Source organism: Parasteatoda tepidariorum, chromosome 1 (genome assembly GCF_982258835.1).
Source record: "Parasteatoda tepidariorum strain Cologne lab strain chromosome 1, Ptep-v5.0, whole genome shotgun sequence".
NCBI classification, from domain to species: Eukaryota; Metazoa; Arthropoda; class Arachnida; order Araneae; family Theridiidae; genus Parasteatoda; species Parasteatoda tepidariorum.
Window position 1 is genome coordinate 57,692,870 of NC_141755.1, and position 17,449 is coordinate 57,710,318.

The 17,449-nt window shown below is 28.9% G+C and overlaps 1 protein-coding gene across 1 annotated transcript; it reads left to right on the forward strand.

Moving 5' to 3' along the window:
• Positions 1–664: 664 nt before the first annotated feature.
• On the forward strand, positions 665–12,135 carry LOC107441779 (tubulin beta chain). Its single transcript, XM_016055155.5, has 6 exons — positions 665–877; positions 4,120–4,228; positions 5,541–5,651; positions 5,881–6,125; positions 9,155–9,791; positions 11,649–12,135. The coding sequence occupies exons 1-6, from the start codon at positions 821–823 to the stop codon at positions 11,816–11,818; spliced, it is 1,329 nt and encodes a 442-aa protein (XP_015910641.1). The 5' UTR covers positions 665–820; the 3' UTR covers positions 11,819–12,135.
• Positions 12,136–17,449: the final 5,314 nt, after the last annotated feature.

Genomic DNA, 17,449 nt, shown 5'->3' on the forward strand with positions numbered 1-17,449 from the left:
ACAGGTTTGACACCATGCTTATCCCTTGAAGGTACCCAGTTGAATCTGATCTGAAAATTAATCCAGCATGATAATAAACAAAGCCTAATAGCTATAACTTTAACACGTCATCTTGTTCACACACAACTAAGGCTCCTATACACACATCCAGTTGAGTCCAGTGGTCTACTTCCTCTCGAGTTGCGGTACCTAATTATTACCTGTTTACTGTTTAATTAAGGCAAAAAGTAGTAACCTGGCTAATTTGATTAGAAAACACAAAAATTGAAAATAAGAACACGTTTGAGAATTCAGTGTTTTTTATAATTAATTAAAGAAAATTGAATTAACAATAATCAGGAAATATTGTACATATCTTATAATATCTTTTAAATGCATTTTTTTAATGTTTCATGTCATTAATTTCAAATTACTGAGGTTTGTTTCGAAAAAAAATTAATAAAAGGATCACGATTTCAAAGAGTAGGAGAAGTCACGTGTTCCTGGAAGCAATATCAAGTATTCTAGGAAATAATGCGGAGCATCTAATATTTTATGCTCAATAGAACTTTTAAAAATTGTTTCAGAAACAGAATTAATAAAATAAAAAAATATATCTTTTTTAAAATACATTCAGCTTCTCAGTTTTAAACAGCACGTGCGATTTATTTTCAACGGAAAATCCATTAAAAGATTATCCTGGTTAAATGTTGGTTCCAATTTTTCTATAGAACTTTATTTTTGTCGTTTTTCATATTAATTTATACGCGTTGTGAGTACTATTATACGACTTTAGGTTTTCTACATTTTTTAGAAAACAGTGTCTCAGTTTGTGTAAAAAATGAGAGAAATTGTACACATTCAAGCTGGCCAATGTGGAAACCAAATCGGAGCAAAAGTAAGAATGATTGTAATACATTTACATTTCCGTTTCTACTTTTAAAAAATTTAAATAAATATCAATAAGAAAATAAAGATTTGATCATAAATTAAAAATTAGAAATTTAATGATGCAAACATATATTTATAAATACCGAATATTCATTATTTAACGAAAGTTATGTACTTGTACAAAATTTTCTACCAAATAAATCAATAATTTTTGTCATGAAATGAAAGTACACTAATATTTATCAGCTTGAAGATGTGATGTTATGTATAAAAACACATGCAACACAAATATTGGCACAATTGTCAAATAACGTCTTTGGCGAATTCAAGCCATGAATGAAACTTTTCACTAATAAGATTTACTATAAAATACGCAATTCTGATAATTGCATGACTTGAAAGAGAAAAAATTATTTGGTATTAAGGTTTTCAGTCTTTTTAAGTTCATCATGCTGATTTAGCAGTTTATTGCAGCTTCAGCAGTTATAGCTTTTAGCAATTATTTGCAATGCTTTTAGCACTTATTTACGCAGTTTATAAATAAACTAAGCGATTGTATTGGTACTCTGAATAAACAATAAAATCTGATTAAAATGTTTAGCGTAGCCAGATGTTGATATTCGTACATGATGTGTGTTATAAGTTTTCAGTAATTCAATGTTAACCATGGATTTACATTCTGTTCTTAACCGTTAATATTTCATTTATTTTGAGTGATCATTCTTTTTAGTTAGCACTATTTTCGACTAATCGAAAAAGTGTGCACATTTTTCTAGTACGTGTATCATGAATGAATGATGCTTAAAAATGTTCTATTTTAACATCATCAAAATGTTTCGTTCTTTTATTCAAAATTCTTTTTCGTTTTACTCTTGGCAGAATTATCTTGGAACACTAAAAGAAAACAGTTAGTACACTGCATTGTTTTTTCTTGTTTTAATAAAAAATCTTGCACAGATTGTTGCAGATGAATTTTTTGAAGCGAATGATTTTGATTGAAGTTTTAGTTTTATCAAAGACGAAATTCGATTGATTCAAAATTTAAATAAAAAAGAATAGTAGAAAAGTTAATTATGCATTCATCACAGTTTAGAAGGGCGTCGGTGGAATCATCGGTGGTCAAATAAAAATAAGTTCTTTATAAAATACGTAGAAAATAAAATAAACTGTAGATGATGAAACAGGATAATAATTTGAATAATACTTTTATTTCTTAAAACAGCGATACAGATCTTCAGTTGTTATATTAAAAAAATGTCTTATTCAAAAATCATTTTTAAAATTTATAAGTTCCGCATAACGGAAAAGAAGGGAACGTACCTCAGCAGTGCACATCCTCCCTGTATAAAATCAAGTATTGGCGACAGACCCAGCGTTAGTTTTTCTCTCGCCAAGGTAAGTAAAGGAATTCTTACCTTGGCTATTAATCTTTACAAATTTTTGCTTAGATCTTTGTTTAAAGGATTTGTTATACGTTTTTTTGGCTTTTAAATGTAAAATATACTTGCTGTGAAGAAATTATGAGTAATAATAATAATGACTTTTTTAATGAAGAAAAAACATTATAAACATTATAGCAACCATGTATCAGTTTCAATAGTTTAATTCAAGCGCTTAACGCAAATCTAGATATGATCTAGTCGATAAATATATGGGTTAAAATTCACAAATCGATGTTACGGATTTAAAATACTGTCAATTATATTATCTGAAAGAAAAATTAAATAAAAAAATAATTTAGATTTTAAATGACAGAAATAAACTGACTGACAGAGAACATTAGGAAAACAGCATTTATATTTCAGGGAAAACTATTTATGTAGTAATTAAAAGCAATAATTTTTCCCATAGTTATTTTGATATTAGTTTAAAGGATTGAACTTAGAATATTTAAATGAAATCGTAATTTATTATAAATGTTAAAAAATGTACTTTGTTCTCTATAACGGTCGACATTCTTATAAAAGAACACGTCGAATAATTTTATAAAATTAAAATAAAACGTATAATCAAAAGATTTAAAATAATTTCATAAATTCAGTTAACGAAAATGATAAACTCTTAGTTTAACTAGCAATTAAGTTACTTTTCAAAGCGGGTAGCTGTAAGCATTTGATCAAAAATTATTACCACTTTTCAGTGTTCTGAAACAAAACGTTGTCGTTTTTTATCATGGTCTAGAATTGCAATGAAAATTCTCAAATATATATTTAGTAAAAATCTTTAAATAATAAGCACTACATTGAAAATCTGCGGAATTCAATAGCATGGATTGTAGAACTTGTTCATTGGCTTGTTTAATATTTTTAAACTCATGCTGATATAAATATCAAAAACAGTTTCTACTCAGTTTCACACTACAAAACGGACTGCTTAAAACTACTCAGTTAGAGAGGCCTCTTAATTTTAAATTCATTCTTCTAAAAAAAAGCTTTATCTAAATGTTTATAGTTATTGTTAGAAAATTTAAATAAAATTTTGTCTGTAGAGCTAAAGAATTTCGGTAACTATTTTTTCGTAAAAAAAAAAGGCTCCAATGCACTAATACGTTTCAACTATAAATAACAAAAAAATAAATTTTTATACTTGAAAATTATCACTATTTTCTTTATTATTTCATAGTTCAGCACTTATTAATTTATTCCCGAAACTAAATATGTGGAGAAAAATTCGCAAACGATAAAAATCTTTAAAAAAAAAAGTATGAAAGAAATAAAAAGAAGAAGAAAGGAAGAAAAAAATACTAATCCAAGTCTTTAGCAGCAGGAAAGCATGAAAAAAAATCTCTTTAGAAGTTATTTTAGAACGCATGTGCTCTCTTCAAAAACTTTTTTGATGTATACAATTAATTAAATTCCTTCTTTAAGTTCTCGACAATTATTACATACTTCCTTTTAAACAAACAATACTTACTAATATGAAGGGAAAATGCTACTTTCATAAAAGAAATGCACCTCAATTATGGTATTTATTCTAAATATTCTAATTCTGTAGCCAATAACACTTATATTACGTTCGATCTACTAAACTATAATTATAATTAGTAGAAAATTTTAAAGCTGTTGTTGATAACTTATATAATCAATTGAAAAATGCAAAAATCCTAAATGTATCAGCTTTTGGGATACTTATTTCATCAGGCTGAACACAACTGATTGAATTTAATAGCATTACAGTATTCAACAATAAGCTTCAAACATGTAACAGTGAAATATTCGAATATTCTTTATTTACTTTCCCATTTCATAGTTCTGGGAAGTTATATCGGATGAGCATGGAATCGATCCAACTGGAACTTATCACGGAGATTCTGATTTGCAGTTGGAGAGAATTAATGTATATTACAACGAAGCAACAGGTGAAAAAGAACACTGAATTTTTATACTTTAATACTAAAAGTGTATAACGTTATTCCCTTTCTAGTTTTTATTTGAAATTAAATGCTTTTCTCTTCTATTTCTACTTTCTACATTCAAATACTTGTTAGATTGTTTATCATTCACTTTTTAGTCCTTAAAGTATGAACATTCTATGAATTCTTGAAGAAAGCGAAATTAAAAATAATCCTACTGACTTTAGTTCAAATTTTATTGATTAAATTTGAAGTTCAACTTTTATATATTTTGTATTTCGTTAAAAGTACCAAAACCAAATTAAATTTTACTTTAAAAAACAAGTATTATTTTTTCGAACTATTATGTTTCATCCCTTTTTGAATTGTTATTCAAAAAATTATATTTTAAGTTTTGAATTTTTATAACTATTTCCAAATTTGTAAAATTTTCAGGGTTTGTTATAAATTAAATAATATGTAATGAAACATCGTAAATTGTTTAATAAAAAACTTTTTTTATCTACCATATAAAAGTAATAGAAGAAGAATTCTCTAAATATTGCGTAGAACAAACTAAATTCTTGCAAGTAAGACATATTTTTGACGTATAAAGACATTACATACAGCTTATAGCATCTATATATAAATTTTAATCAAATCTGAGTTGTGATTTGAATCCAAAAATTCAAAGGAGTCCTTTTTTACTACACTATTTACTCTAAGATCAGTTACTGTGAGCAATATTTTCGTTAATTTCGCATAACCTTGTTGAAGAAGTCAATGTATGTAATACTCCGCTAAAGAATTTCACTTCTTCAGCTTTTATTAGAGAAGAAAGAGGAAAAAATTTTAAAATTATAAGTTTTTTAAATATTTATAGAATTTTAGCTAGCTATTCTTCACTTAAAATGCAGCATAACATTGATAACACCCAAAAATAAATTTCAAATGAGCGAATGATTTCCATTTTAATATAGGAATATGCCGGCTAATCTATTTTAATTCATTTTAATCTAAGAACAATAGGCCTAAGTGATAAGCCGCATAAAAGCATAGGCATCATTTTAATGAATAGAAATTCGTAATGGCAACTGTTACCATAATTGATTAATGATACAGCGAGAAAATAAAAAAAAACAGTGGACGAAAAATTAGAACAATAAATCGGTAATTTTGGAAATCAACGTGCAAATAAATATAATAAAAGTTTATATTGCTACAATCTATGGAATGACATTCCATGACCTCAAATTTCGGTTAATTTTATTTCATATGCCCGCTTTTTTTCTTATTAAAATATAAGGTGTCACATTAAATAATGTTTTATTCTTCGTAGGAGGAAAATACGTTCCGAGAGCTATTTTGGTCGATTTAGAACCTGGAACAATGGATTCAGTGAGATCTGGACCTTTTGGTCAACTTTTTAGACCGGATAATTTTGTTTTTGGTATGATTTTTCTCATTGTAGCTCTTATATTGGTACAACTACAATTTACAAAATAGTACTCTACTGTTTAATTTAAACTTAAAATATATTATTCTTTAAATTCAAGAATTTTAATTTAAATTATTATTAAGACCTGCAATTTTTTATTAGTTTTAATTGGACAAAGCTGTATTTGTGAGGATATTTTTCACCTAGTCTTGCCTTAAAAATGCATACAAAACTATTTTAGGACAAAGCGGAGCTGGTAATAATTGGGCTAAAGGCCATTACACTGAAGGAGCAGAACTAGTGGATTCAGTTTTGGATGTCGTCCGAAAAGAAGCTGAAGGATGTGATTGCTTGCAAGGATTTCAGATGACACATTCTCTTGGAGGGGGAACTGGTTCAGGCATGGGCACCCTTATGATATCTAAAATTAGAGAAGAATATCCAGATCGTATAATGAACACTTTCAGCATTGTGCCATCTCCAAAAGTACGTTTTAACATATTCTACCTGCACATTTTTTTTTAGAACTGTAATTTAAAATTTTAAGGAATATAATATTGAGAATAGCTTATTCTTTATAATTGTCATAAAATACTAGAAATTATCCCTTGATCAGTTCGTTATACACATTGAAGGCACATTTATTTCACTGCCGTTGTGGATTAACTGACATTTTCGTTCTTATTTGCAATTCATCAAAAAAAGAGTAGCTGATTGAAGATTTACATTCTATATAAAATCACAGATGGCTCTTATTTATAAAAAAAAAATAATAAATGGACAAAAGCTATTAGAGAAGCAAAATTATACAATAGTTGGAGGTCTAATACAATAAAAATCAACTATTATGTAAGCTATAAAAAAATTGCTGATTAATGAGATTTGCTTGCGAAAAATTTACCTGCAAATAAGAACCTGATTGATGAAATAATTTCACCCGCGAAAAACTCACCAATCAGGTCCTCATTCGCATGCGATTTCTTTCTAATGCGAAAAAATCGCACCCAGTAAAAATAGACCTTTAAGATTAAAATTTTACACAGAATTGCAGATGCCTATTATCTATAAAATAAGGATTGCCTATTATCTTTGCTTGATAAGAAGCAAAGTAATATAATAGTTACCGGTCTAAAAGCTAAAAATAATACAAATTAACTATTATATGAACGAACCAACATACATTTATATTAACTTATGTATTTTATCACACATTATGCAAGCACATGTGTCTTCTAGATGACAAATTGACATTGTTGGTGAGAAAAGTGCCGAAGGATATTTATAAAATATGTAATCTTCTAAGTCAGATTAATTCATCGAAACAAGCCAGCATAACGGGACAATAGCTACCGAAAAAGTATATTAACTTAAATAATCTAACTTTCTTTGAAATAAAGAAAAGAAACTGCAAGTTTGAAATTGGTTAGTATACTGTAATAATAATCTTCGAAGTATTATATAAAATGTCACCGAATAATATTATATAAAATATCATCGATCAAATTTTTCTGGAGTAGTAAAAGATAACTAAACATTTTTTTCCTCTACTAAACTTTGTTTATCAGCTTGATACCTTACAAGCATGAACAAAATAAACTAAGTATACTAATAAAGTAAAAAAGAATTTAAAAGTATCATTTAATCAGTGAATGTTTGCTTCGTTGAAACATAATTTGATATTTTGAGGGTAAAAATGATAACCCACATTTTTGTAGTTTATAGATAAAGAAAAAAACAATAATATTTCCATAAAATATATTTACGATTTCATATTAAGCATTAAAAAAACATATTGCTAAGTGACTGGTTATTTGTAATCTTTAAATATTAGTTAAGTAGTACGGAAACTTTTTTGGATAATGTATCGGAGTAAAGTTTTTTAAGTATATGTCAGGCCTCGAAACAACTCAGAAATTTTACCCGTCCCCGAGGACGGCTTGTCCAACAATGTACCCGTCCTCCTTTGAAACTAACCCGTAGCTTCTAAATAAATAAAAATGTAATTTTCTCTTATTTATTACAAACATTTATATAAATTGCACAATGAATTAGTAGTTACTAGGATTACAAATACTAGGATTACAAATACTAGGAATACATTATACAGTAACAAAAGAAATACTAGGTTACTAATAGTAACATAGTATTTCTGCTATAAAATAATTTATTTCTTTTATGAAATAATTTATTTCTTTTATAAAATAATTTATTTATTTTATGAAATAATTTATTTCTTTTATGAAATAATTTGAATGACAAAGGTCAAGTTATCTGGAATGTCAATTTATCCGAGGGTACTGCGTTTTTTAAATGAATCAAATATGACGTTTGACAGTTCCACGATCAAGTCAATGATTTACAGAGGTTTCTGCACAGAAATCTGAAATAGGTTTTCCATTTAGGTAGATGTTCATAATTGCGTTTAACGCTTCTTGTTTAAGACCAGTACATAATGTGTTTCTTTGTAAGTTCATTGCTGAAAAGCCCCTTTCAACCTCTGCAGTTCTCCCAGACAGAGAAAACATCAATTCCACCATTCGCAGTATGTTGCTGTATTGTGGGTCATTTTGCTGCATTAGGTTTAATAAATAGCTTAGGCTCGGAGGAATGAAGTTTTCTGGTGTTTAACGATGTTGTGTATCTTAAATTTAAATGACACTCATTCTTGAGAAAAATTTTCTTTATCTACTCCTTCAAAAAAGATTGTAAGATAACAAAAATTGAAAATGTATCACGAACATTAACGGAAAAATAGCCGTCCGCGCGGACGTCGGATTCGAGAAATTCGTTGTCCGCTGGGAATTTTTGACCGCCGAGGGCGGCCGGACGGGCGGTTTTTCGAAACCTGGTATATGATGGATCATCAATTTTTGTTCCTGGGTTTTTCATTTCTTGAAAAGTGATAATAAAAAAACTATTAAACTGGTTTAATAAATATTTCAACTTCACTGCTAAGAAGTTTTTTACCCTTAATCCCATAACATCTAAGTTGTTAACTTCTAACATTGCAAGTTACGTGCACTCGTTACAAAATAACATAATTTCAATGTGTCATTTTGATTAAAAATGCAGAACGTTTGAAAAAGATCATAACCCAAAATTCTGAGAATACAGTAAAAAATAACTGAATCCCTTTTTCCAAAAGTAATTAAAATTCGACACAGAAAAAAATGTATTCAATGATTATTGAAACTTTAGCAAATAAACTCACGCTTAATTAAATGGCATTCCCAAAAAAAATTCAAATTGAAAACATTTTTAAAATTTGTTAACTGCAGAGCAACATTTCAGCTCTATTACTCTTCTCGCCGCTTTCCTTATCTTTGTCTTATTGGGACCCAATTTAATTTGTTTGTATCTTTGTTCATATTTTTTAAAACTTACCTTTGATTTAGAATATAAATTTAAGAGACACAAAAAAAAAAATTTCATTTCGTGCTTTAAAAAAGAACTTTACAAATTTATGCTCAATTTAATATTGTATCTTTAACGTGCTCGTTACAATACATTTTCAGGTTTCAGACACTGTAGTCGAACCTTATAATGCAACCCTCTCTGTACATCAACTAGTAGAAAACACAGATGAAACATTTTGCATTGACAATGAAGCATTATACGACATTTGCTTCAGAACCTTAAGACTCACCACCCCTACTTATGGAGACCTTAACCATTTAGTTTCAGCCACCATGTCTGGAGTGACCACATGCTTACGATTTCCTGGGCAGCTTAATGCAGATTTGCGTAAATTAGCCGTGAACATGGTACCATTTCCGCGTTTGCATTTCTTCATAACAGGATTTGCACCTCTTACTTCTCGTGGTAGTCAGCAGTACAGAGCTTTGACGGTTCCAGAATTGACTCAGCAAATGTTCGATGCCAAGAACATGATGGCTGCCTGTGATCCAAGACATGGAAGATACTTGACAGCAGCAGCTATTTTCAGGGGTCGGATGAGCATGAAAGAGGTGGATGAACAGATGTTGAATGTTCAAAACAAGAACAGCAGTTATTTTGTTGAGTGGATACCAAATAATGTAAAAACTGCAGTTTGTGACATACCTCCAAGGGGTCTGAAAATGTCATCTACCTTTATTGGAAATAATACGGCTATTCAAGAATTGTTCAAGCGTGTTTCAGAACAATTCACAGGTAAGCAGATAACAAGATTGCTTACTTATTCATTTCGCCGGCACAAGTAAATTTAATTGTTTTATTTATTTATTTATTAATTTATTTATTTATTTATTTATTTAAATAAATAAATAAATAAATAATTTTAAAAATTAAAACAAAACAGTTGAATTTACTGCTTTTTCATTGATGACTCCATGGCCTACACCGACGAATGGATAAGAACCTAATATTGTTTATTTCATACTTCTCACAATTTATTGTTTTAATTCTATTTAACATTTTTAAACATAAAAAATCTACAATTATTTTATGGCTTAACTTTTAATTAGCAACATTTCGATAAAGTTTAAGTTTTTTTTTTCTCATTAAAATATATAAATTTTTGCAACTTCTCATTTGAATTTAATATTTTCAAGCCTAACTCTAAATTTATGAAGAATCATCTTGAAATTTGCTGTAAATAGGAATTAAATACACATATTTACCAATTGTAACCACTTAAGTGGTGAAAATATATGACAATAAAACAATTTTATCTCTTAATGCTTAAGCCTAAAAATATGCTAAACTAATTTTATGTAACACAGATAAAATCCAAACAAAATAAATTAAATAAAATCTGAACAAGGCTTTTTAATTTTTTTTACAATGTTTGTCAGTGGAAAAGGTAGATATAAATGTCAGTGTATTTATTATAGAGTAAATCATCTTCGGTAATCAACATATTTTAATTTAAGAATATAGTGTTAACTAACTCCATTTATTTTCAAAAACTTTTTATGAAGAGACAAAAAGAAAGAAAGAAACTCGCATCCGAACACTTGAGAAAATCTTTCTAGTGTCTATGAAAAAAATCAGCTTCTTTGATTATTTTAGGATGATTTTTATCGTCAAAAACACCTAACAAGAAATTTCTCCATTCATCATTTTTTTCTTAACACGATGCATTATAATAACCATTTTTATATGTAGCATTAAAATTGGATACACCAATTTGTTTTCGGATGAAGCGGGAAAATGATTAAAATATAGATTGCTAAAAACGCAATTCCATTAATTCGACATAAAAAAAATAGTTTAATATTTTTAACCAGTTAACCGGAGAATAAACTCGTTTCCCATTGGGGAATTTTTTCTTCCTAGTTATAAATAATATCATCACACCTCAAGTGATTTCCATGAAAAATGTCATCATGCCCATTGCAGTAGTAATTGGCTTAATAAACTGGACAATCGGTTAACTGGGTACCTAAGTTAATAGCTTGTTTCAGACTAATTTGTATAATTAACCTTAATAATTCACTTAATAATTATCAACGAACCGTAATGTTAATAGCTTGTTCATGTTAATTTTGTCAAAATTTCTAAAAATGATCAAGGGTGTTGATTACAGAATACCATCTATAAATATATTGTAATGTAATAAACTTAAAATTATCTTAATAAATATAATGAATTTGTTCTTAAAATGTCGTTCTTAAACTGCATAACAATTAAAATAATAATAAAAGAGTAACGCGTTTTAACTCAGTTTACACTTAATTGCTCTTGGTTTAGTTGCTTGTCCATGCGTTGTTTATAATCTAAGAGTCGCTTATAGGGCTAGTTCAGAGAGAGCATTCGCAGTAATGTCTTAAAGTATTGCATCCATTGCGTAAACTCAAAACGGACTACAGTCGCGGAGTCTTAAAAAAAAATCTATGACACTAGTTTATTATGCATTAGCAGACTATAGTCTCAGGCCGACAATTAAAAATCTACGTCACTAGGTAATTTTGCGCTTGCATAGAGGACACTAAACGCTAATACATAACTCTTCTCAAGAGGGTAAAATAAGGTGAGACATTACCATCTAATTTACTCTACTTCCAGCTATGTTTCGACGTAAAGCTTTCCTGCATTGGTATACTGGTGAAGGCATGGATGAGATGGAGTTTACAGAGGCTGAATCTAACATGAACGATCTTGTGTCTGAATATCAACAGTACCAAGAAGCTACTGCAGAGGAAGAAGGAGAATTTGAAGAAGAAGAGGCTGTCTGAACTATTTTTGTCTTGTTTAATTAATCTCATCTGGTTCATGCATATTTTTTGGGACATAGTTTAAAGAAAAAATTCACTCTTTTTATTTTTAAATTGTTTGGCATCTGTTACAATTTTCAAATTTTCTTCTTTAAAAAAAAAGTTAAGTTTAAAGTATGATCATACTTTTTCCTCAATATGTGCTTTTTTGATATAAATACGTTATTTAAGAAGAGTTACTGCTTTATATTGATGTTAAATAAAATCAGCTTACTAAAAGCTGAATTCCTTTATTATACATACGTGTTTCTTATAATAAATAATCTTTTTAATATTTCATTACTTGTCATAGTTTCTTTTGTTACATACTTTCCTTATAAGAACTCAAAATGACTAAAGAATTTTATCATCTTGCTCGGTGAGAATTTTTAAAACCATAGCCGACATTAAACTTGTTTATTCTATTTTTTCTAGCTTTCCCGACGAGTTCGATATTGTAAACGTTTGATAAAATTAAGGTAACACCGTTTCCACGGCATCATAGTAATTTTCTTGATTTTAATTTATTTGTTTGTTTGTTTTTCTTTTATTATTTGATTTTATTTTTACGTAAGAATCGGTTTGTATCACTACTTGATTTTATAGCTTAGAGTTAGAATAGAATTTGGTGCTGTCAATGAACTCACCATTCGATCAGTATCAATGAACATAGAATTAGAAGGAGGAACTTGCTTCGCTCGCTCATTGGATATGTTATTTCCGAGTAGCTTTGCATACTTTTTGGAAAACTTAAATTTAGAATACAAATAGTTCATAAAAGTTTTCTCTGTACGAAATTCTAAGTACATATTTAGTTTCACTGAACAAAATTCTAACTATATATTTGATTTCTCTGAACAAAATTCTAAATAGCATATACATTTCAATATTGATTTGATGTAGCAAACACTTTATGGATTTTTTCAGAAGCATCAAAAATACACAATCGTCCATAGCCAAGTTACTCCTTCCTAAGGTCATAATTAGGAGCTGGAGGCAATGAGGTACGATTGTCCTGGGTACAGAGACTGCTGAGAGCCTAACCCAAATTCCTTACAAAAAATATAGTGTTTATTAATTAGTTTCCCTTTTTTTTAAAAAAATCCTTGAAAAGAATTTTTTATATCCACATAAAGACTCCATTTATACATAATAGAGTCTTCAAAAATTCTACAAACTACGAAAATAAGGGTTTTTGTGCTTGCAGGAAAGGTCCCAGCAATACATTTTGCCTTGTGGCCCGTAAAACGCTTGTTCAGCCTTGATCTTTCCATTTGAATACAGCGGGAAAACTCTGTGATAGATCATCTGTCCATGAATGCGAAAATAATTTGGCTAGCATTCCTGGTCAATCTCCGTTGTTTTCGTTCTCTATTGTTTCATTAGAACGCCGCTCTCTTTCTGAGACATTTCTGACTATTCTCCGTTGATATTGTTGGAGAATTTCATTAGAGCGGTTCTCTCTTCTCCGTGGATTATTATACACCATACGTAGATTATTAAGCATAATTTAAACTCCAACAAAATTCAACCTAAAGAAAATAGAATTTAACTTTCAACAAAACATTAAACATTAAATTTAATTTAAAATATCAAATAATGAAACAGCTTTTATCTGCTTTGCTATTTACTTATGCCAAACTCGTGAAAAAGAATTTCATTGATTTTATAACCACGTATGTATAAGTGTTTATATTTCTTGTAGATTCTTGTATCAACAAAGTTTGTATTTTCAATGACTTAATCTTCTTTTTCAGTAATGTACAGTTATTTTTAATTTATCCTTTCTTTCTATCTTTTTTAAGAAGAATTATATAGTTTCGTTTATATTTTTAAATCTAAATCTAATTAGAACTTAAAGTATTTGTAACAAAATAAAAGAAATTCAGTTAAAGATGTTTAAAAATTAAATTACAAAATTACAAATAAATTTCCTAAAGAAATTTATGTATTTTAAACAAAAAATAAAAATAATAAAAAATTCATCAAATTTTTTTTATTTTTAAAACGTTAAATTTCGTAAAAAAATTGATTTGATTAAAAATTTATGTTAATAATAAGTTTCACAAAACATACTAAATAGTGATATTATAATTATTGTCAGATCAGAAATCTAGAAATAAAAATCATGCGTCTCAGCCAGGATTCGAACCCCTGATCTCTCTGGTAGAAGGTGCACAACTGAACCTTTGCGTCAAGAATCCAAGGGAACAAACAAATGTTTTCTAATTTTATAAATAAATGAAATAAAACTTTAAATGGGCATGTCTTACCCCAGGAGCAGTAATAGTGACAAAGTTTTACCCTATTCAAGGTTTTCAACCCAGCTCATTAATTTAAGTTTAATTTCGTTTCAGTGCATATTTCACAGAGGCACACTTCCTTTGCTAGTTCAGTCACAAAATGTCTTCAAAATAAAGTTTTTAAATAATATACACTTCGCTTTATAACTCTAATTTTTTCCCCTTTGATAAGACAAATCTAAATATTCTATGAACTAAGGATTTTAAATTATAAATATTTGGTTTTAGTGCAAAACATCCATAACATCAATGTTTTAGAACTTAAATATCTAATAATACATTCAGCGACCAGTCGAAAAGAGTCAGCCCATACAATCGGATTGTCGGATTACCGATGCTCTGGCCCTCTCCCTTATCTGAACTCTTTAACACTCCACCCTCCTTCACATTCTATAGGCAAAAATGAAGCATTCCATATCGTAAACATTCATAAAATGGTAGGTAAGTAAGTAAGTACTTTATTTACGTCGCACTAGAACGGTACAGAGGGCTATTGGCGACGGTCTGGGAAACATCCCTGAGGATGATCCGAAGACATGCCATCGCAATTTTTATCCTTTGCAGAGGGAGGCCTCCCCTGCTCTGGCAGCCCGACGACTGGGCGTGTAGTCGAACACTTTACGGTAGAACATTTTCACGAGGACCGATACCTCGCACCTTCGGTTCCTACTCAGGCTGATCAGAGTGGTCATCCACCCGCTTACTGATGTAGTGATGCTTGGCTTCGATGTTCTACCTGGAACCGTGTCTTTACGATCAGTCCACTGCGGGACTCATAAAATGGAGATTGCCTGTAATTGATGCAGTAAACTTGCAGCTTGAAGTTCAGGAAGGGATTTTCCAATCCAGGGGTCTTTAACGAACCACTCCCCTGTTTAACGGTAAAAATAAAGTAGGAAAAAAATTTGATTCTTGACATTTTTTTAGTTTAAGTAACAAATTTAAAAAGAAATAAAAGCTTGTAATAAAATTGGACTAACGACAACCAAGAGGAAAATCTCCGAAAATGAAACAGAAACGTTAAAGGCGCTGTATTGTGAATAAGATTTTGGCCCTCTCCTTAATGCTATGTGTAATTAAAAATATAAATAATCAATTAAACAAATTAAATCAACTGACACGTAAAAAATATTGAAATAAGTTTGGAAGAATAATAATAATGAATAGCTGTCAATATAAAAAGTACTTCCGGTAGAAGTAAAATAAACAAGAATCGCTCCATAAAAAAATAAAATAAATTTAATTATCTTTCTCCATCATTTAAAAACTGCATAAATACCTGCTCTTATTTATGCTGAGTGTTCCGTAATGGCTACTCATAACATGCCTGTATTTTTAAAATCTTGTGAATCCTGGATACTTCAAATGCAGAAATAATCTGATATATAAATATGGTAATATATTAATATATTAACATGATACCATTTTACATTGAGATTAATTTAAAAGTAAATCGAAATATTACACTTTTACATTAAGAATAGAGGCATTTTTAATGTAAAAATACAATAATAATTCAGAAACATTTATGTCTTCTTTAAAATAAACCCCACGCATAGATGGAAGAAATAATCTTTGTCAATAAAGGAAATTTGTTAAGTATCTTGAGACTACTAGATATAATAAATTCTTTTGAAAGCTTTATTTTAAGCATAAGGATTTTTTGCAACAAAGCTCCTCTTTTTAGTTTAAATAAATAAACAAATTCGAAAAAGTAAAAGAAATTTCAAGAAGGCAAAATTTATATATACATGATAAAAAGTATTAACAGCAAGCCGACATTTTTCAAAAAGTATAGATTTTTTAATAATAAAATAGCATCTAATCTAATAAAAAAATACGGAGAAAATACCAAAAAATGTTTTTGAAATAAGATACGAGAAAAATTGTGTATCGTTCATGGTAAGACTAATTAGAATAAAAACGAAAACATTGTTTGCTTTGTTCTAGAAATGTTTGTATATGATGTTATATTTTCTACATTGTTTTATTTTTTTTATTTTGCATCTTTCTATGTGTATTTTAAACATCTATTTTTTTCTATAGATCTAACTACAATTATCTCTCTCTTTTTTATCTAACTGACATTAAATGAAAATCATTAACGTTATAGCATATTGCAGATTATTTTCTATCCAAAGCAATCCTTTTTTATAGTGAAATAAGTTAAATATTGTTACTTTCACTAGTAATTACTTTTTGTTAAAGATGATTAGCAATAGCCATGAAAGTTTTCTTTTCTAAGCTACATAATTAATCAATTCTTTTATTTTATTTTATTTTTTTACTCGTTTCGACTACTTTAGCACAAGAGTTCGACTACAACTTTAAAACAGAAGGAAAAAAAACAATGATTCATAAAACACATTTAAAGTTTTACAAAAAAGCAAAAGCAGATCTTTTTTAACATCTCTTTAATCTATTCCCAGCAAAAATTGCTTTCTAATCACTCAACAAATCAGTAATCTAAAGATAATTTCATAAAAAATTGTTTATATGCTAATTATATTTTTGTAATTTTATTTCATTTTATGACCGTCGTTGAACAGCCGACCCAATTTTATGGGTTTACGACTACTAATGTCCAACTCCGTAGCCTTGTAATTTTGAACCCAATCCAGAAGACAAGGGAACTCCTGGATAGAGTATTGGGAGAAATTTGCCTTCACGGAGGACTTTTTAATGGAACTAACCCGCCTTTGCGTTACACGGAGAGTAAAACCACGAAATACTCCCATGGTTAGCCTAACGGCGAGGGGACTCTAACCCACGATCCGTCTACCACTGAGGATATTTACGTTAGCACTGTGGTTAGTGCAAGCCGGATGCGGAATTTTTTTTTTAATGAATAAAATTACGATTTAATAAATAGCAATTAACTAACATATCTTTGTTCCTACTAAATTTGTTACATATAACCAAAGTTAGATAAAGAAACTCTAATATATCTCAAGATGTTCCATCGAACCACGAATATTGCAATTTTAAGGCATATAAGTCAATCCTAAAACGTTTCCTCGAACCTTGAATATTGCATCTTAATATAAGTAAATTAACCTGAAATGTTATTTTTAAAAGGAGTACCTTTCTTTTTCTTCCTTTCCTGATCTGTCGTGGAAGATATGTGATCGACTGACTTTATTTCACAATTATACAGATCTATTTCCTGCATCTAAGCGTTTAGATACAGGAATGCTTTATGTAGTGAGTGTACACAATCTGTGCCTTTTAAAAAGCTTATTGTAATATTTAAGACCATTAATTTAAAATTATTGAGAATTATTTTTAAAAAAATTACTAAATTCAATTA

Bases quoted from the DNA above. Each gene is read 5' to 3' on its own strand.
- LOC107441779 (XM_016055155.5), top strand. From the start codon at position 821: ATGAGAGAAATTGTACACATTCAAGCTGGCCAATGTGGAAACCAAATC. The intron at 5,652-5,880 runs GTATGATTTTTC...AAACTATTTTAG, and splicing joins ACCGGATAATTTTGTTTTTG to GACAAAGCGGAGCTGGTAAT. The intron at 9,792-11,648 runs GTAAGCAGATAA...CTCTACTTCCAG, and splicing joins TGTTTCAGAACAATTCACAG to CTATGTTTCGACGTAAAGCT.